The 22,227-nt window shown below is 44.2% G+C and overlaps 1 protein-coding gene across 9 annotated transcripts in view; it reads right to left on the reverse strand.

Annotated features, from left to right (window-relative positions):
* ITGA9 (integrin subunit alpha 9) overlaps positions 1–22,227 on the reverse strand; it is a 331,280-nt gene that overhangs the window by 271,488 nt on the left and 37,565 nt on the right. For 7 of the 9 annotated variants that reach the window (XR_014792283.1, XR_014792284.1, XM_084857951.1 and 4 more), the window contains exons 4-6: positions 21,364–21,487; positions 9,509–9,576; positions 3,278–3,407 (exon numbers count right to left, since the gene is read on the reverse strand). Coding sequence is in view for 7 of the 9 variants with exons in the window: in XM_084857951.1 (XP_084714077.1) it covers positions 3,278–3,407; positions 9,509–9,576; positions 21,364–21,487 (322 nt within the window). In the remaining 2 variants the exon portion in view is untranslated. The other 2 variants (XM_084857953.1, XM_084857952.1) reach the window with 2 other exon arrangements.

Below are 22,227 nucleotides of genomic sequence, written 5' to 3' on the forward strand. Positions count from 1 at the left end.
TAGTTAGGAAAGGAACTGAAAATAAAATTGTTGATACCATACTGCTATTATAGAAATCTATAGTATGACCACACTTGAAATACTATATACTTCTGGTCACTGTACCTTAAAAAAAAGGATATTGTAGAGTTGGAAAAGGTGCAGACAAGGGCAATCAAAATGAGACAGTGTATTCACCTAAGACCATTTTGGTTTAAAAGATAATTGCATTTACCAAGTATCACTGCTCTCTAATTGTCCAAATGTACTTCAGGCAATGTTGGTTGAACCATGAATTGTTTTTACTTTACTAGGCATGATTGCCTTTATTCTTGTCAGAAATCATTAACTTGAAACGGCATGATATAACAGTAAATCTTGGAATCATTTTTTGAATTTGTATATAAACCTTGGAACAAATCTTGTGTATTTCATATTTATACCCTGCACAAGTGCTAATAGCCTTATAACTGACATTATTGCATCTTTTGGTCCTTTTGATCTTGTTCAGGTACATAAAATTATGCATAGTGTAAGAAAGTAGATAGAGAAAAGGTTTTTTTTTTCCCCTCTTTCACAATACTAGGACCCAGGGTCATCCCATGAAACTGATTGATGGGAGATTCAGGACAGATACAAGGAAGTACATTTTCACAGAGTGCATAGTTAAACTATGGAATTCACTACCACAAGACGTAGGGATGGCCACCAGTTTGGATGGCTTTAAAGGGCGAGGGGGGGTAGAGAAATTCATGGAGGAGAAGGCTATCAAAGGCTACTGGTCATGATGACTATATGCTACCTCCAGTGTCAGAGGCCATATGCCTATTTACCCCAGTTGCTGGGGAATACAAGTAGCAGGGTGCTATGTCCTGCTTGTGGGCTGCCCATGGGCATCTGGTTGGCCAATGTAGGAAAAGAATGCTGGACTAGATAGGCTCTTCCTATGTTCTTAACTGCTATGCTAACCTTCTTGAAAAGGCTAACGAAAGGAGAGGGTAAGGCAGGGAAGAGATCCAAAGTGAATACTTTAACAAGACCTCTGCTTGGGTAAGAATGTTTTAATAGAAAGCATACATCAAACAGGGAAACTTTATTTGAAAGACAGATCAATAATGTGGTCCCATTTGCCAGTCTAAAAATGATGTATTATGAGACAGGAAGAGTCTGCAGTAGAAAAGGTTCAGCTCCTTTTCCCTGTAAGGCTGTCATTCTGTACTTCAGAGCCTCCTTTCCCTCCCTGTGCTATATGAATTATAGGCTTGTTATCTGCATGATAAACAGTGTTCTTCAGATCCATTCAAAGGGAATACCTCAACATATACACCCTTCTCTCATTTAGCTATTCTCAAGTGGCTTTCACTAAGTGGGGTTTTAAACAAACAAACAAACAAACAAAGTGGGCTGAAGAAAAGAGGTCAATCTCCGCTTTTTAAAAGCACTGCTTTGGCTTAACATGCCAAACAATTGAGGAAAATGGACGTCTGTCTGTCAGTGCTTCCATAATCAGAGCAAATGGTCACTGGGGGCTGGGCAGAAGCCATTAGATGCACAGTATTTCTCTTTTGACATTCACTGCATTTTTAAACCTATGTTTCCTCTGTTATTAATGAACAATGCCCCCATCCTTTTTGTATCCTGGCAGATTTTCCTCAGAACAATAATTCTTTCATAAAGGACTTCTTTACATTGAGATGACTAATTAATTTATCTTCCAAACACGTTACGACCATTTTAATGAAGACAAAAATGAAGGCCGAGATCACAGCTATACTACAAACAGAAGTTAATTATGAATTATCATGGCCTCCCACAAGGATCACTGGGATTTGTAGTTGTCTGAGGGTGCTGAGTTTTTCCTGACAGAGATCTATGCCTATTCAAAGAACTAAAATACCCAGGATACAGGAGAAGAAACCCACAACATTTAAAGTTGATAGTTTAGACAAAACTTGGAAAGTAAACTTAAAACAGTTCTATACAACGTTCTTGACTGGGGCTGAAAGGAGAGTTCTTCAATCCCAACCTATCACTTAGCCTAGTGGTATTCAGACTTTCAGGGAGCCCTTCCACACTGTGTTCTGCTGAGGCATTCCTGCGCATCTGTCATGGAACTCCTACACTTTGTAGAAGATTTTAAGGTGCTTTATAGCAGGGGTCTCCAACGCAGCACCCATGGGCACCGTGGCACCTGCCGGCCCCTCCAATGGGTCCCCAATGTGGTGCCCACGGGTACCCAAAACATTTTTTAATGTTTTATTTTTCCCCATTTTTTAAATATGCATACATAGATTTGTATGAAATGCATACAGCTTTCTAGCAATTATACATGGGCTGCAACAAAAGTAGACCAAATATCCAAATAAGTATCCATTTGAAGGTAGTGGTTATATGCCACCCATTCAAATATTGATGGTGTTGTAAGGTCCTCAATCCACTGCATTATAGGATGCAAGTGTTTATCCTTCCGATGTTGTAAGATCAGTCTTTTAGCTGTCAAAAGGGTGAAGAGAATCCATTTATGCTTACCATTTGTTAATTTCTGTGAAGCAGGGAAATACTTTAAAAGAGTATTACATCAGTGATTATTAAAGAATATTCCAGTACAAAACTTATCTGTGTAATAATCTCCTCCCAGAAAGAAGCAACCACTGGAAATTGCCAAAACGTATGTTTAAAAGAAGCATTAGCTAAATCGCACCACCAGCAATTAGCCAAATTAGACAAACCCTTATTAAAGAAATGCTGCGGTGTTCAATGGACACGAAACCAAAGTTTTTGCTGAATAAGACGCAGCCTAAGATCCATAAACACGGCAGGTAGATGCCAAAGCGGCAATCCACAGGCATTTTGTGGTGGTGCCCACAGCGTGGTCTCAAATTCCCAAATGTCTCCATGGGTCCAAAAGTTTGGGGATCCCTGCTTTATAGTGTACATGCCCTATTTATGAGGCTTACTGTCCAGGCCTGCTGGGCACACCATTACCCATGTGAATTGAGAGTGCACCCCAGGACACATCTGACCCTCTCTTGTACCTCTAACACTCCAAGGGAAGATCAATAGTGGTGCTCTTGTCACTGAAAAAGATCTGACAAGCTTTCACAGGATCCCAGGTTTCCCAGAATGCACTGGTTTAGACCTGTAGGGTTAAAATAATCAGACATTTACGTGTGTGTCTGTGTATCTGTGTGTGGTGTGTATTTTTTTTTTTCGGGGGTGGGGGGAACTATATATAAGAGAGTCCAAACTACAATCAAGGTTTGAGACTAGTAACAGTTGGGAGGACCACATCACTTACCAAGGTATGTGTACCGCTTGGCTATCACAGATTCATCATTCAGTTTGAAATATGTATTATCTGTGAGATTCAGTACTTTGATGGTTCCTGTCCAGTAGTAAGACCCTGGAGCTCCCATGATGACCAGTTCCTACCAAAAGAAGAGTTTCATCATGCTAAATCTCTACAATTAAAAAAAACAAATCTTTGGAGGCTTCTCATGCATCTCTACAACCAGAGATTTAAAATATTTACAACACTGAAGCCATAGGGTTGGAGGAAATCTGAAAAGGTATCTAAACTTACCCCTCTACTTTAAAAACATGAAATGTATTATGCAATTATGTAAACATACCAAATAATACCTGTATTATATATAATGAAACAGTATAAATGCCTAATTTTTACTGAATAATTACATATATTTCCTGCTGGGGGAAATAGTAAAAGATGACACAGAAGCTATCGACCCTGTGGAAAACAAAAGAGAGGAAGTGCCTTTCTTGTTTAATAATCCATTCAAAGAGAGGAGCAATGCCATCATCACTAACCGATTCAAGTCGGAACTTGGATCCAAGAGATTTATTTCATGGGAAGGTTTCGAGGAGGGGGGCTGTTTTTTTGTCCTTGGAAAATGTTGGGAAATATAATAATATGTTTTTAGGCCTATGTAGCTCTAATTAAGACCAAAAAAAAGTAGTCAGTTGTCAGGGCAGCTATCTGAGGTGAGATGGGAACCAGGAATCATGGGAGCAGGCAGTAGTCAAGAGTAAGTAGGAAGTCAGGACTGAGGGCCAAACCAAGCAGCAAAGATGAGGAGCAAACTAGACATCAGGACTGGGGACAAGGTAAAAGATAGAGGAACATGCCAAAGCTCAGGAAGACCTTGCTGCTTGATCAAGGCTCAACTGGAACAAGAAGCCCTCGTACTCATTCCTGTCCAGAACGATTCACTGTACAGCTTTGGTGGGTGGAGTCAGTCCAGGGCATGAAGGTACTTCTCTGAGAAGCCGCCACCTGCAGTTCAGTGCTTCACCACATGGAGCAGCCACACAGAGATCCAGCAGCTCCTGACATCAGTTCATCTGGCAATTCTCCAACTTGGCCTCCACTTAGAACCAGGTGGTTCACAGTAAAACAGACCAGGATCAGGGTTTGTACTTACCACATGCTTATATATTAGTGCATGAAGGGACCTCAAGAAACAAAAGATTTGTGACAAATGGAGCAAAGGGACTGTCCCATTGTCAGTTTTCAGACTTGCCCAGATCTGAAACCTGGGGTCTCCTTGGAGGATGAGTAGGGGAGAAGAAACCCACCCCACCAGTAGACTCCTGGATCCCAATGAGTCTGAAGAGCCTCTGGACACAGACATGCAGCCACAGGAGCAGTCGTCTCCATGCCAGGCACCTGGATTTATGGCCGGCTCTCAGACCACTACCGTCACCCTGAGGAATGCAGGGACAGTGACGACTGCCAGGTGGGAACTTCGGGGCTGCCAGCAAAGTGCCTGGCTAGCTACACATCAGGTTACTCAGGAGGAGGAGAAAGCGCATGCAGATACCTGGCCAGATCAGACCCTGTCTGAGAACCAGGAAAGGATGGAACTTCCTGCTCCTATATAAGCCCCCAGTTTGATCTGCATCATGTCTGAAGCCAGCTTAGAGTTCCAAGCCTTCATCAATCAGGAACTAGAGTTGTGAAGGCTTGGGGGGACGGGGAAGAGACAGAAAAAAAATGAGGAAAAAACATGTTTTTCCAAATTTTCTGAAAACCCCTGGAGGAAAAATGGAAAAAACCGTTGGGGGGGGGGGGTTGGTTCCCCCCCACTCCATTTTTTTCTGTGTGTTTTTTCCAGTCGTTCACATCTCTACCAGGGAAATGAATGCCCATTCATCTTCAGTATTAATTTATCGACTAAACAACATGTTTGCATGAGACATATTTAATCTTATGCCAAATGTGGGGGGGGGGGGTTCTATGGAAAAGATTTTCATAGCACTTGGTAAGAGATCAGCCAATTCCCTATCCATAACAAGTAACCAGTTCAGGAGCAAAAGGTTGTAACAGGTACATACATATAGCAGGGGTGCACTAATTCCCCTACATACAGCCAAACTGCAGGTATGAGGTTTGTACTCAAAGACTGTAAACCTGGGTGCATGCTCGCACGCGCGCGCACACACACACACCATGATTATTCCACTTTGCCCATCAACCAAAAGCATGGTGCACACAGCCTCCTACACTGCATAAACTGGGGTGGTGTCTTTGACAGTGACACTGCTTCCTCAGCCCCAACAAGACAAACACTGAGGCGAGTTGACCCTTTCTTGGTGAATATTCTCACCTCGCCCTTGGAGAACAGCTGATATTGGTTCTGTAAATCAGCTGCATAATGAGCCAATTGATATTTCATTGTTGGCTAAAAGTAGTGGCAGTATGTACCTAGGATGGGTAAAACGTAGCCTAAGAATCCACGCAGGCGAGCAAGGAGCAGTTGTTTGATTATGGCAGAAGGTAACACATGGCCTGCAAACAACATGCCGATTGACTGATTGATTGATTGATTGATTGAGATACTTCTATACTTCATGATATATTAAAACCCCTAAGTGGTTCACATTAAAATACATCGCAAAGAAGAGAAACAGGTTCTCAGGATGCAAAAAATAAAGTTATTGTAGGAAGCCCAATGTGTTTCGGACTTTTCCTTATTTTTAGGCCTTCTTCGGGGGGTAGAGAAAAAAGTCTGCAGACGTTTTTCAGCATTTAAAACTTGCCTCTGTTTCTCAAACTACACGTAGGAGAGTGTTCCAGAGGGTGGGTGCCACCCTCTGGAACAGCTTAAGCGCTGCTACCTAATGACATTTGGTAGTATGGAAGCGGTGGCGGGTGGGGGGAATGGTGATTTGCCACTGAAATCTAGCAGCAAAACGCTACAGAAGCTTAAAAGGGGCAAATTTAGCTTGAAAACAAACCATAAATTTTATGCAGAGCATACAGTGAGCTACTGAGGGATGGCATCAAACAAGGAAATCCTGCCACTTTTCCAGGGCCTCTCTTTAACTATGTGTCCATCCACAAAATGTCTCCTCACTACTGTCAAAGGCCATCCTACCAACAGTCCAGGCTTCACCTCAGAAATTCTGGGTGTCCTAGATCTCCTATTTCTTCTCCACCAGACCAACAAATGACAGCTGGACCATTTGAAATGGCTACTCTAATATATGTAAGTGCAGAAGTTATAGTGGCCAGTCAAATATGTGCATCTGTAGTAAACATGCATTATTTCTGTGAGTGGCTATCCCTTAGGGACAACCAACCAACCCGTCTCGCAGCAGAAAACAGCATACGTCAGCAGGACTGAGTGCTCGTACATTAGGCACTTGCCTGTTTGACCCAGAACCCATTTATCTACGTTTCCTGCTTATTCTGAAGCGGCTGATGCTGTAGGCAGTGCACTCAAAGTTCAAAGCCACCTTTTGAATGAGGAGCAGGCAAAGGGAGTTCAGAGCATGGGGGGAAAAGAAACAGGCTTGATAACAGCAGACAAGTCAGGAAACAGCTGCTGCTGACACAGCTCCTGTGATCAAATGCATTATCACAAAGGTTGCCACCCATTCCAGATTAACCTGGAAAGATCCCACCGAATCATTTTGAACACTGTGGCACAAGTTTTATTGGTATGATCCAGAATGATTAAACCCTTCGGGCCAAATGCAAAGGAGTCTTGAAAATTTATCCCTTTTACATTCCCTTCAGGTTCAGATTTGCCTAAGGCAGAACTGGACATGACCAAAAACACATGGCTACCACCAAAAACAGTGGCCTCGTGTCTAGTCTTCTGTTCTCATGAAGACATAGGAAGCTACCTTATACCAGGTCAGACTACTTGCCTAGCTAGCCTGATGTTGTTTACTCTGATTGGAAGCAGCTCTACAGCAGAAGTCTTTCATATCAGTTATATCATATCAGGGGTGAGCAGAAGATAGATCTCCAGATGCTTTGGACTTCCAACTCCCAGAAGCCTTTGCCAGCATGGCCAATGGTCAGGAGTGCTGGGAGCTAAAATCCAAAACATCTGGAGATCTACTTTCTGCCCACCCATGTGCCACCCAATCCTTTATTTTAAAATTGGAAATTTTAGAGCTTGAACCTAGGACATTCTGCATGCAAATCCTATGCTCTACCAGGGAATTGCAGTCCTGCTGCCTAATCATGTGCAATAATAAAATGAACGATGTGCATGGCATCACCATGTCATAATTTCTCCACCCCTCACCCACAGCAACCGAAGATATGGAATGGGGAATAGTGCTAGGAATCCGAGGGGTTCATAAAAAAAAAAATGAAACTTTTCAAAATACTGAATTTAATCCAGTTTGGCACAGTGTAATTATAGAATGGAGTTGCAGGATACACACGGTCCTGCCTATTTCCAAGTACTAAAGATACGCACGCCGCATCATTTTTCAACAACACGTGCATATACCAACAATTGCTTGGAAAAGCACACACAAGGGAAGGATCCAGGCTGTTCATATGTATTTAGGACTTGCATGTATTCTACACTAAAGGATCTCTTCCTAAAGACAAGCACTCTCATGTGAGAACCGACATATAATACATGGAACCGTCTTTAGGGACTCTAGATGAAGGATTTCTGTGTGTGTGGAAGGGGAACCATACTAAGTCAACAGGTCACACATTGATAGTGCCAATCCACATACTGATTCCTGACAACCCAAAACCTCAGGATTCTTTGGGTTCAGCATGCGTGGCAGAGACCAGTCAGGGTGAGGTGCTTCCCACACTTCTGGCTTAGCACTAAACCATGCAATGAGGAGTGGAGAAGGGTTGTAGGTCAGTGGCAGAGCACATGTTTTAGAGGCAAAAGGTCCCACGTTCACTCCCTGGCAATTCCAGGAAAGGTTGGGAAAGTCTTCAGTTATGGGTGGGTGATAATGTTGTTTCATTTTGCTTTTGATAAGATTTTTCCAAACTTTGGGACCCATATTCCACCCCCAAAAAACCCATAGTCGGGACAAAAATAACTTGGGATTTTCAAAAAATCAAATGTGAGAGAAAACGAAACTGACACATGCATCCATCCAGGCCCAAGGATTTGAGTGCTTAGCTCTTAAAAGTCTGGATTTGAAGCCTTGTGTATTCAGCCATCTTAGTGCTGAATTAGAGTTGCCACCTTTTGTTTTCTGACAGGCTCCTCATCTTTAACAGCTGTACGTAGGCAGATACAACATGGTGTCTCTCCCCCACCCCCCTTGCTGGGAATAGCTGTACTTATTGAATTTGGCTGGTGCAGATGGGTGAGACTTTAGCTTCAATTCCCTTCCAATAAAGATTTACCAACATTTGCAAATTTCTCCACATTTGGGAGAGAAAGAACTTGAGATTTTAATAAATTTGAATGCAGGAGAAAGCAAAACCAAAAGATGCCCCCATCCCTACGTCTCCAGGAGCCGCTGCCAGTCAGTTTAGACTAGGAATGGGAAACTTCCAGCCCGCAAGCCAAATTTGGCCCACCAAGCCACCCCTAACCTGGCCCTCAGAAGTCTTGGGTAAACCCCTGTCTCCTCTGAGAAGGGAGAGGGAGCAGGAGAGTGACCATGCCGTGGCTCAGTCAGCTTCCTTCCTTTCTCCCTCACCTTCCCCAGTCAGAAAGTGAGAGAGGAGCAAAGCCAGCTGCACGCTCAGCCTAAGCCTGAAAGAGACATTCCCCCAGGGGCCAGCTGAGTCCCTTTCTCCTTGGTGAGATTGGCACAGAGCAACGCCCATGCCTCCATGCCTCTCAGTGCCTGAGGGAAGACGGCTGGAGGATGTCAGAGCAGGACTTTGCGGGGAGGGCTTTGGGAAGGAGGAGCCTATCCCCTGACATCATCCGGCCCCGGGAGGTGTTCCTGGAGGCAGACAGTACTGTGCTTGATGGATCAGCAGCCTGACTTGGCGTAAGGCGGCTTCCAGTGTTCTATCTGGATATGCCAACAGTGACAAAACAGGTACCCATAACAGAAGTGTGGCTGGAGAATACGGAATCAGTACTTGCCATAAATGAAATAGAATTCCCACACAGCAGCATAGATGCAAAGTTGCAGGATAAAGGACGCTATCAAGGTGGGGAAACAGCTCTACTGAAGTTAAAAAGACAAAAGGGATGCTTCTTTATCCAAAGCCCCTTTGGAGTGCACAACAAGGAAGCTGTGAGCTTCTCAGCACAGCTCCATAACTCACCTCCGAGAAGAAGCCGGCGATTCCAGCCTGACATGAGCCATGCTCTTCGCCGTATTTCTTCTTGTACTCTAACATAAAGAAGAAATAAAGGGGAGGGGAGGAAGAGACACAGTCACGTCAGTCCCTGCCAGATGTGTGTGGTTCACAGTTGCACAGTCCACCCTCCCCACCCACCACCACCGACTTCGTTCCACATGTGCAGCTAAGCGCCAAGTGGCAGGAGGCCCACAGCAGAGCCAACACTGGGAAATTGCTGGAATTCAGGGAACCTCAGAAATTCAGGCTCCTTAGCCACAGTATATGGGCACTGTCAAAACCAAGCAGTGGAGGGACAGTGGCAGCATAAGTATCCCTCCCTTTTTCTAAATCTGATGCAAACAGGCCTCTGACTGTTTAGGGCAGGAGGCCAGTCACAAGTCTAAGGAATGATAAAAGCTGGATGCGAGTGGGAGCTGGGCAGTTTACTTGCCGCAACTTAATTAAAATATTGATCAAAGGATGACTAGCTGAACCCTTTGGCCGGTCCCCAACCAGAATGAAGCTGAAGGACGTAGCATTGCATCTGCTCACGTTCATCCCCAGTAACCCTGGCCTCTTCCAGTTCTCCCCTTTCATTTTTACCTTCGGCTTTCCACAGTTCTCTATGGTCTCCATCCATCATAACAATGTGGATTTGTAAGCTCCTCAGGACAGAGACCTATTCGGGGGGCTTGTGTTAGTTCATAAAATGACATGTGCACTGATGGTGCTGATACTACCACAGAACAGTCCAGAGCAGCTTTCCCCAACAGGGTGCCCTCTAGATGTTTTGGACTACAATTCCCAGCATTCCTGGGCACTGGCCATGTAGTGGAGCTGAAGCCCAAAACATCTGGAGGGCACCAGCTTAGGGAAGACTGGTCCATAGAATACAACAGAGGCACAGGGAATTCCTGAGATTGACATCAACAGAGAGAGGGCTGACGGAGCAGCCCTACCATCTCTCCCATGATGCACTTCTTTATTCCCAGTGCCAGCCTTGACATTTTTTCTGGACTGGGCTTTGTAACTCTGAATTCCTATGCTGTTTCCTTCAATATAGGCCACTTATGACCCAGTCTTCCTCCTGTAAGAGAGGCCATATCAGTTATAACTACATCATCACTGTAAATGTAAAAATGTAATGTACCGCAGGACTAAGAGTTTATGGGTTTTAATGGGTTTTTAATGGGTTTTTAAAAAATCTGACAAAGTAAACAGATCGCAATAATCGCCCCTCCCTCCCAGACAGAATACTTGGGGCCAAAACAGACATTACTGTAAACTCCATCATTTTCTTCATGTTTACTCTCAAGTAGGAGCAAGGCCCCAGATCTGGATCAGGCCCCCGCATGGGTGGGGGCGGGTAAGGAGGCTTTTAAGACCCAGATTGGCACCCCTGCACCTACTCTAGATTAAAAATGAAAAGACGGCACAGCTGCTAGACACACATTTAAAGTAATGCCTGTTTTGGCCCTCAGCTCCAGCTGACAGCTGTCCTGGGACTGGAAAGTTTCAGGCAGCACATTCTCGCCAGGGGACAGGCAGGGGACCAGGGAGGCTGCAGCCCCTGCCTCCCAGTAAAATCATGGCAAGGGAGAGACCAGTCTGGCCCCATACAGTGGCCAGAGAAGGAGCGGCTGCAGAGAGCTTTGCTTTGCCACCCTGCCTGGCGGAACACCCAGAGTCCAACCTGGCCCCATTCAGAGAATGAGCTGCTGCTCCTCCCATCCTTGCTTTCCTCTTCTCTCCCATTCTTTTTTTCCTTTTGTATCATGTATATTAGATCATGAGCTTTTAATATCTGTACAGTGCTTTAAAAAAAAATAGGCACTACATAAGTGTAAATAATATATAGGAATGAAATAAAAAAATAGTAATCCTAAGGGTTCCACAGAGCCATGCTTGGCAGGGTACCCATTTATAACTAACATAACAAATAGATAAAATAACGGCGTAGATAATGTCATATATGGTTTAGTAACTAGATGGCACCGGACTTAGCTGTATCTCGGTGGTGTTAGGAGCTTCCTGTGTCAGTTCTGTTCTCGTTGGAGAGAATAACATTCTTGCTGGCTTCTTGACTGGTGTGCCCAAAAATCTTTCCCCGACAATAACCTTTTTCCAGTTGCTTATTTAATTTAATTTTCTGCTTCATTTCCAATTGCCTTGGAAAGAATTTCAGAAACTTGGGGTATATCCACACCACAAATTTAAACCAAAGTTCAAACCTGCTTAAAGGTTGTTGCTACAAACCAAGACGCCCCGGGAACTGAAGTTCCATGAAGGATGTAATTAGCAAACAATCTTTTAAAAACTCCTTTGCACTCTCACAAAACAACAATTCCCTGATTTATCCAGGCAAAATAAAAACAAATTAGGCCAATATGAAATCAGCTTAAAAGTGCAGTGTAGATGTGCACTTAGAATCTCCAAGGGCTTCAGGGATCCAATCTGGACCAGAGTTTTGCACCTCTGTCCCATGGATGAACTTCTGAAATACACATTCAAATCAGTGTGTCATGCGGGGAATCCCACTTTCTGCTTCTTGCAACATATTCCCAGGGTAACTGAGATTTTAGGGGGGAAAGCTTTGGTTTCTGAAAACACCCACCACATAGCCTGGTAACACTCTGGAACAGCCAACCACCAACTCATTGCTAAATTATAAAGAATGTACACGGAATCTCTTTGCAGATTGTCTCTCCAAAACCAAATGTATTCCTCATGGAATAGACCACAAGAACTTAATAATAAACCTCACCACAGAAGCTCTCTATTTAAAAAAAGAAACAAAAAGAAATAGTAACCGGACCAGCCAGCACTTTTAACAAATCCCCTGCATCAACGACGAAATAAATGAAATAAAAACTTCTTTGTTTCATTAAGATCAAGCTTTCATTTTTAAGGCCCATCAAATTGAAACACAGTAAAAATCAGCTGGGGATTGACAATGGTCTGAGTCACATATGCTGCGAAAGCTAAGCAACCTCAGTGTGGTCACTGATGCAACAGAAGACTGCCTGAAAATTAGAATGGAGCTAGAACAGCACACCAACTATTATCAAAATAGGCAGAACTGGCACTTTTAAGTTAGGGAGCAATCCTATGGCCACTAGTCAGTGGCTAGATGACCATAGGATATGTGGGTTTCCGGGAAGCAACCTCAGAGCCCATGCTCCAAGGTCGGTTCCCGGAGAACCAACCTCCCCCCCCCCCCGCCATTCCAAGGCAGCGCAGAACAACCCCATGCTCCACGCTGGCAAGAGGAGGGAAGGACAGCCAAAACGGGACATTCCAGGGGGCAGTCCGGGGCAGGGAAGGCAGAAATGCTGGTATGACACATCGTATGTGTCGTCTGGCAGCCTCCTTCCCCACTCTGCCTTCCCATGGCTAGACAGATGAAATTGGCTGCCTAGCCGCCAATGCAGAGCAGGAGAAGTGTGGAGGGAACGATCCCCTCTGTGCCTCTCCTGCCCTGCATTGGATAGGTGGTCGCCTCCAAGTTCAGAGGAGGCCACCTATCCACATAGGATTGCGCCCTTAATGCCAAACCCAACTGTATAAAGTACGCTGTGGCCCTATTCAGGTGTTCCAGTTATGTAACAGGGGAAAGTGGGGATGAACACACTAGCTCCACCCCAACCATATCTGTCCTTGTAGGCCTTCTCAAATTAGAAGCAAACATCTGCAGCGGCAAGCCTCCTTTACTGCATGCTTTAGGGCCAAAACAAATATTTCTTTACATCTCTGTCTAGCAGCCACATCTTTTCTTTTTCACTTCAGGGTTGGTGCAGGGCACCTAATCCAAAACTTAAACGCCCCCCTAGCTAGGGTCTTAATCCAGATCAGGGGCCCGTGCCTACTCTAGAGTAAAAATGAAAAAGATTTAGCTGCTAGACACAGATTTGGGGCACACCCTTACGTGTGTTTAGACAGAAAAAAAGTCCTACAACTCCCAGCATGCCCCAGCCAGCATAGTTAGGTGGGGCATGCTGGGAATTGTAGGACTTTTTTTCTGTCTAAACATGCATAGGATTACGCCCTTAAAGTAATGTGCACTTTGGCCCTTAGTACCCTGCAAAATCAGAGCTCATGGTCACCATTTCTGGCTTAAGTTTTGGACTTCTGTTTCTTCTCTTCCCCCATCCCTAGCTTTTTGTACTACCTAACCTAATGATTAGTTCTGGAGAATGTGAAAGCTTCCACACTCTTTTTTCACATTTTGGTTGATCCTACTAAAGGGTATTTTGGACAGTTTACCTCGGTAACTGTTGTCATAAGAGTGTAACAGAAAGAGCAATAGAGAAAAGCCCTGGGCAGAAAATACTGACACAAGGGGAGAGGAAGCATAAGGTCTTGTGACTGCCATCTCTTCTCATCTGTATCACATCCCAAACAAAAATGTGGAATCTGTTCCCCCTCCCTCCATTTGTGCATCTTGTGCTTTCTGGTCATTCTATCATCAATGTCATGTCCAAAGTCACTTTGAGAAAGCAGCAGAGAGAGAAAGCAGCAGTGGTTTTGTGTTAAGACTGTCCCTTCAGCAGTCCTACAACATTTTTTTAAAAAGCAAATTACTGGAAAGTATGAAATACATTAGGGGAAATGGGCAGCTAAACTTGGACCTCCAGCATATTCCAACTAAGGCACGTAATGGAGTTATTTATACGGTTCGGCAAACTTTGCAAACAGCAGATTTGTATTTGTTTACTAAAACTAAACAATTTTTTTCTGAAGTGGGGAGAGGAGATAAAGGAATGTCATATTCTGTCCAGGCTTTCTCTTTTGGGCAGGATGTTTATCAGCAGAATGTCATTCACAAGGTCATTTTGGATTATATGTATTGCTCATTTAGTATGACTGTGTCAAAGATTGTAATGCAATAACTAGCTCTAATTTTTACATTCCCGTGCTTATTTCTTCAGTTGCCAACTGTATGCCTAAAAAGGTTTCCTGCAGCGTCTGAGAGTCAGGTCAGATCAGCAAAAGCTCCATCCCAAGTCGTTGCTGTGTTTTTAAGAAGCAGTTTGAAAAACGAACACACACACACAGAGCAGGATGAGTCAGGTGACCCAGCAGCCTAAGCAAAGAGAGAGAGAAAACCCTTCAAACAAGCTACATAACTCAGCTCAAAACCCACAGATCCACCCCTCTTTGCCTCTCATAACAGCCCCATGCTAAACTCCCAAGTTTACTCTCTCCCAAGAAACAGAGAGGCTTCTAACAGAGCTCACCTGCTCTGATCACCCCCAGCTGTCTAACATGCCTACCCACCCCAGCAGGTTTTCATAGCAGCAGGTGAGTCAGGTGACCCACCAGCCAAAGCACCACATTTTTTTAAGCAGTTTGAAAAAGGACAAAATAAACAGCCACAAATTAGTAGCCTGACTCAGGTGACACAGCAGTCTAAACAAAGAAATAACAACCCAAACCAGAGAGAAACCTTCAAACAAACTACGGTAGCAGGACAAGTCAAGTAACGTACTAGCCAAAACTCTACCCATTTTTTTTTCCAAAGCAGTTTGGGGGGGAAAGCAGTTTGAGAAGGAGGGGGCAACCAGCCGCAAAACAGCAGGCTGACTAAGGTGACCCAGCAGCCTAAACAGAGGGGGGAGGGGGGAGATGCAAACAAGTTTTTAAAAAAGTCAGTCAAAAACCCACAAAGCCACCCCCTCTTCGCTTCCTAGAGCAGTCCCACACAAAACACCCCTGTTTGCTCACCCTAATCATTCACTCCCAGGAAACAGAGACCCTTGCTTACTGGCTCTGATGACCCCCCATCTATGGAACTCCCAGCAGTGTGAGAACTTAGAAAGTTCTCAAGAGTGATATCAATGCCAGTAGTCAAATTGATGCAAATGCCCACAGTACTAAAACCAGGGTCCTTTGGTGAATGAAGTGAATGGTTTAAATAATTGGCCAGCCTGAAAGGCCTAGTACGTATAAAAGTAGGCCCAATGTTCTGTGCCATTTTGCAGGATACTCCAAACTATAACTGGCTTCCAGGTACCGTTACTGGCTAGAAGCCACATATAATCCATTCAAGCCATGAGCCACTTTCTCTGTGTCTTTGTGTGTTGGGGTGTGATGTATTTGTTTTTGGTATGCTGTCATTTTCAAGGGAAAAACAACATTTAACCTTACAAGAGATTAGCCAGGAATTGCTGATACTATGGCTGTTGGCAATCATGGCCAGAAAGCCAAGACCACTTTGCTGTTCTTCTCTTGCCTTTCTCCCTCAGCCCTGGCTTTCATCCCTCCCTTGGCTTGTTCTCACCTACTAAATGCTGACTCTCAATTTCAACTTCTGCTACTGCTTGCAGGATCCACACAACTTGCATGATCCCCAGTCATATCTGGTAATAGATCGCACTATGCAGCCAGATCCCTTTTTGGGGGTGGGAGGATACTTGCCTGCCACACTTGTATATGCTTTGCGTAAAGAGTGGTAACATTATGTGACAAGCTCAGATTCCCAATCTATGACCCAGTTTGATAGAACCAAAGAGGCACCATCTTAAAGTATTGGCAGCCATCCGAGGCAGCCTCCTACAGTGGAAAATCCCAGAGGAAGATAGTCTTATCAACTGCCTTGTTGACACCAACAGTAACGGTCTGTTTCATATCAGGTACAGCCAGAGGAGTCCCCCCGCCCTCTAGTAGCTGCCACTCCTGCAGCTGGTTAGAACCAGTACCAGCTAGATCGCTTCCTGCCCAGCTTGCAAGGACAGGTCAGCCATAGAGACATGTCAACTACGCATGCTTAATGAAGTTCATGAATATTATGTGGCCCACCCCGCAAAGCTAATGAGGTCATTATACTAAATGTATATAAGCTCTACCAAAAACATCTAGGGTGTGGTTCTCCTTTGTGGCATTAGGCGCGAGAATCCACCCAAACAGCGCTGTTTGCCTCCTGCCAAATAAAACTGCGTTGGACTGAATCTCAGAGTTCTGTGTGTCTCTAAGGGGATATTGGCATACCCCTCCTAGAGGGAACAAACTTAAGCATAATTTGTGCAACAAGTTCAGGCATTAGAAATTCATCCACATGTAAGAACACAGTGGAGGCAGAAACATCTGACCTGGTGCATCCAGATGCTACTTCTTGATGACAAACAACTGAGCATGACAGTGGAAAAGTATAACATTATGCGACGCACATGCGATTTGCTATGGGAATGCCGCATCTCAATATGGATATGAAATCATCTATTCACTTGCTGCTTGTATGAACAAGGTATCCATGGAGGAAGGGATAGGGGGGTTGCCTGTTTAGGTCCACCCCCCAAAGTCACACCTCTCCTTTCATCCCTGCCATTATCATGTTCTCCATAATTTCTAGAGTGTGTGAGTGGGGGCTCCTAGACTCATGGAGGCCCTCATTTGATTTAGAACCCTGCATAATCAGGGTTCTAAATCACATGAGGGACATTCACCAATACGGGAGGCTCTCTGCTGCAGACGTTATGCTCCGCATGGACACGGTGACGGCAGGGGCGGGGGGTGGAAGGAATGATGTGACTTTGGAGGCAAGGCTCAATGAGATTTGGAGGTGGAGCTAAAGGAGCTCCACTGCTTCTTTCACCATGAATGTCCTACTCACATGGGTAACATGTGAATAGGGCTATTAAGTGGAGGTCTTTCCTGAATCTGAGCCAGCTCTATATGACTTTGGATACACACTCTGTAAGACAATACCAATCTGAGACTTTAATACTACAGGAAAAAGGGCACAGAAATCTGGCTAGTTCAAAATAGAGTTGTGCACGAGTGGCCTCTTGAAATTCTTCACCCTAACTGTAGACAGAGAAATTGGAAGAACAATTTCACCGAATTTCTCCAGGGAGAGAATTCTCCACAGTTCCAGCTTACCATTGACAGAGATTGTTTCCCGGTTTCTTTCTTTTTCCATAAGGGTTTTTGTTTGTTTGTTTTCTGGTGCTGAAACAACATCAACTGTGTTGGGAGGCTCGTCCCCATTTTGCATCCTCCACAATGCAGGTGTGAGGGGAGCAGTGTTGTGTCTAGCTCCTTAAAGTTTTCTTCCCCCATGAAAGGGGCTTCCATTGTTCTGCCTCATTCTCAGGCTGTTTTATAATGTATTTTTGTGGTGTTTTTGAGCGTACCTAATCACAGCTTGTCTCCCAGGCTGACTGCACTTCCAGAGCTGAAAAGACCCTATGGGAGGAATTACTTCATGATCCTTTCCCCTGGGCTTTAATTGAAGTGTAGAAAGCTGAGAAGGCTACAGGCTACCAGAGAGATGATTGTACAATGAAATATAGGGCACTCACACACACTCCTTGGTCACCTCCTAGGTAAGGTAGTCACAAGAGCCTCACACCCAACCCATGAAAATTTCTCTGACATTTCTTCACCACTGAATTCCTTTTCAAAAGCAATTTCTTTTCCATCAAATGGAATGAGAACGGTCAAAAAAAAGTGGGAGAAATGTTCAGCACTGCACTGCACTAGTTCAAAAACTTCCATCTAGCAAATACTGGACCACTGTTTTGAAGTTAAATTGCATCTTTCACTGGCTCTATCCCACCCTCGATTTCCATTCGCCCCTTCTTTAGGCTGCAGACTCCCAGCCAAGGATTTCATTGTTTCTTCCTGGAGGGTGAATTAAAAAGAATTATTATAGGAAGGGAGGATCCCAGTCAGTTTTAACCCATGACTCCTTCCGAGCAATGGATTGTAGCCATCTCTTTAGTAGACGATGGAGCTAATTAACTGCATTTAAAAGCTGAAAGTTTCAGAGTTCACCAAAAGCAAACACCATCACCCCATGTGACACTGCAGTTTGGCAGCTGACACACAAAGCTCGCAAGTCCCCAATTTTCAATCCAGTTTGCAGCACAACAGAATGCACAGTAGGCTACACCCATGCTGCCAATTTTCCACTGGCTGCTTCACAGGTCTTGGGTCCACGCACTTCTATTTTTATTTCAATTCCCATCTGATATCTAGTTGTCGGGGTAGTTTTCCACAAAAAAAGACAATGCATACCAAAAAAAGAAAACCCCACACATCCCCACACACAGGTGATTGCCTCTCTCTCTCTCTCTCTCTCTCATGAGGTTGGGTGTGTAATAAAAAGCAAATATTGTATGATATGCATGAATCTTCTTAGTCCCTCAAGGCTGATCCTGCCAACGAAAAGGAAAAAGCAAACCAAAGCAATCCTCAAAGTGGGAGGATTTTATGGCTTCCTTTCATTTCATTACAAATGATCTGGAGTCATGGCTCCAAACATGGAACCAAAACCAGACAATTCTCCCCCAAACGGTTGTTAAGTCTAAGCGCTTCGTTAATTATTTGAAATACAAACATTTGCAGTCTCCCGATACGTGCCATGTTTTCCTCCCCAAACCTCAGGGCATTTCTACACCAGCCTAAAATCCTGCATTTAAAATGGGGCTTTCTGCTTCCATTTTAAATGCAGGATCACAACTGACTCCCCTTACACAGACTCCCTTTCCCCCCTCCCCTTCCCCCTCCTTCTCCCCTTATCTGAGTCTTCCATTATCTTTTATTGACCTCGCTCCTCTTCTCGCTGTGTTAAATCTTTTCACAGAGGAAACTCAAGCAGAACACAAGTGGGGTAATTTGATAGCTCATTATCCGCGATCTATTTAAAAACAGAACAAAGGGCATTTAGTGCAGGAGGGTCACAGCAGGGCCCACAAACCTCTGTGAAGGTACAATCTCAATCGCAGGATAAAAGCCCGGTGTGAAAGAGCCCTCAGTTTTCTATTATTATTATCATCATCATCATCATCATCATAGAATCATAGAATAGTACGGTTGGAAGGGGCTTATAAGGCCATTGAGTCCAACCCCCTGCTCAGTACAAGAATCCAAGACAAAGCATCCCTCACAGATGGCTGTCTAGATTATTTTTATTACTATTATTTTAACTTAACCAGTTGTCACATGGTAGGAAGAAAGGTTAACCATGCCATCAGTCACCAACTGCAAAATCCAATTTAACTCAGCTTTTGTCCAGCTTGCGCTGTTCACTCTCGCTTTACCCCATCATCTCTCAACATAGTCCACCTTTGGAGGAAGCTCAACAACTGGAAAATCAGCATATAAAAAGAAGATGCACCCATACTTAAGCTCCATCCAAACTAAATCCAGTAAGTTTCACTCTCTGTCATACGGAATCTACCTTGTCAAGAAAGCTCAAGCCTTGAGCACAACCCTGAGGAAGAGAAGAGCAAGGATAGAACTGGTACCTTTTCGAATATCAGTGGCAAACCAGGCTGCCACCAGAGCAAAAAATGAAGAGAGAGGAAAGATCTATTGGCATGCAAGTGCCCCATTTCAGCCTCCAGTCCTTCCAAGGGAAAGAAAGGTAGACCCACACTTTTTAGAAAAAGAAACCACAGGAAACCCAAGGAAATGTCTTCCAGAATGTATCTCTAAAGTCTAATTGCTAAAACCTCCTCTAGCGAGACATCTATCTTCTCTTCTTAATTGAACAGCCTTGCATGTTGGATTGTCAGCTGCATCTGAATCCAAAGAAGATGCCAGCTTCTGAGGTGTTTTAAAGTGAGATTTGATATTTGGCCCATTTCTTTCAGCTGGATTAGGTGGAGTGGCACACACAGAAGCTCATGCTCCAACAAGGCAGCCCAGGGCACCTAGAAAGTTTTCTTTGGATCTCAGAAAAGCCAGGTTCACATCCCTGCCCAGTTGTGAAGCCCACTGGCAAGTCACTTTCTCAGCCCCACAGGTTTGTTATGAGCATAAAAAGAAATAACATCATGTTGTATGCCCACCCCTGAGTTTGAAGGATGGGATGGAAATTATTATTACTGTTTTCTATGGCACCATCAATGTACATAGCATTTTAGAGAGCAACTTTAAAAAAAAAAAAAAGATAAGATAAGATAAGATCCTGTCCTGTGAAGCTTACAGACTAAGTTTTGACTCACCAGAAAAATATGAAGTGAGAGAAGGAATGAGGAAAAATAAGTGGGAACAAGGCAGTTATGGTATTTGTGCTTAATTTCACTTCGGGAGAAAGCATGGAGGTTTAATCCATGGGCTGGTGCAGCCTTCCCCGATCTCGTGCCCTCCAGATGTGTTGGACTACAAACTCCATCATCTCCAGCACATGCCAGTTTCAGGCGTGAGAGAAAATGTCTGCAGTCATGTGATACGTTGGTCTTCAGTTAGTGGGCCTGAGCTAAGGTGGATCACAGCAGCAGCCCTACCACCATGCAAATATACAGTAAAAAAAACGAAGTCTCCAGATATATGTTTGGGCTCAAGGTGAGTCCCAGATTTGAAATGGCAAAGGTTACTCAATAGAACACGGGACTAACAGCACAACCCTATGCATATCTGCTCAGAAGTAACCCTTACTGAGTTCAAAGAGACTGAACTTATTCCAGGTAAATGTGTGTAGGACTGCAGTATTACTGAGAGACAGACAGACAGAAATCTTTCCACAATTCTACCAGGTTTGGCATTTGAACAACCTAAATTCCTTGTATTCCCTTTTTACAGCCTTGTATTGGAGCAATGTGGTGGTGGTGCTAAAGGTGATGCTAAATTATTTACTAGGGTATTTCTATACTGCCCTTCACACAAACACACACACACACACACACATGTTCCAAGATAGTTTACAGTGCAGTCTAAAATATAAAACAATTATAGAGCAATATAAAAAGAATAAAACATGTGGATGTGAGGAAGACAGGCTGTTAAAATGTGCCACAATTATCACTAATTTTTGATGAAGGGGACGTTAATAGTGAACCTCTGCTCCATCACAAGTAATAGTATATACAAGAATAAAAATACCCCCTTACCTTCATAGCATGGCATTAACTTTTTCCCATTGGACCCTAGATTGGGTGGGATGATGTTGCAAAAGCCATGTGGAAGGATGTACTCTGTCTCATAGTAGACATTTTTCCAACGGTGTGCACAGGCCTAAGGGAAACAAAGCACATGAAAAAGAGAATGTTTACCCCTAGATCCAGAAAATGTGTGGCTGGTGACAGACAGTTGTTGGTCCATTTTTTGTCCAGAGTTGAAGGCAGTAGGAGAGTGGGATCACTCCCTGTTCTGTGTACACTCATCCCACCATCATCTCCGTCCACAGCTCTTGCAAACGTGCATGGCACTTCACAAACCTGCAAACCCTCTTTGACCAGAGGCAACAGCAGGCCACAGGAAATGAGTATGTACACCACAGGAAATGATGACACTTCTCCAACTACCTTCAACATCCTATAGACCAGGGGTGGGGAACCTAGCGTGCTCCAAATGTTGTTGGACCACAAGTGCTGACATTTCCACATAAACTGTGGAACTGCGTCTCCCCTCACACCACACACGCAAGACCCCGAGGATGGAAAGGGAAGCCAGGCAGTCACAGGAGGCTTTCCTCTCAAGCAATCTGCATGAAAGTTGTGTGGGAACTATGGATGCTAGAAAACCTGTCTCCAAAGGAGGTCTTATTAAGTGGATTGAGATGGCTCACTATCCTTTTCAGGGCCAGCCCTACCATTAGGCACAGTGAGGCAGCCACTTCAGGGGGCAGATGCTGGGGTGGGGATGGGGCAATGGCAGAAGCCCCTCCAGCCAAGCCTTCTGAGCCCCCGGACATTCTCTCTGTTAGATGAAAGAGTAGTGTGTGCTATGTGGCATACTCTGTGCCCCCTAAGCTA

Source organism: Heloderma suspectum, chromosome 5 (genome assembly GCF_057233095.1).
Source record: "Heloderma suspectum isolate Gila_16-S chromosome 5, 16-S_ref, whole genome shotgun sequence".
In the NCBI taxonomy this organism is placed as follows: Eukaryota; Metazoa; Chordata; class Lepidosauria; order Squamata; family Helodermatidae; genus Heloderma; species Heloderma suspectum.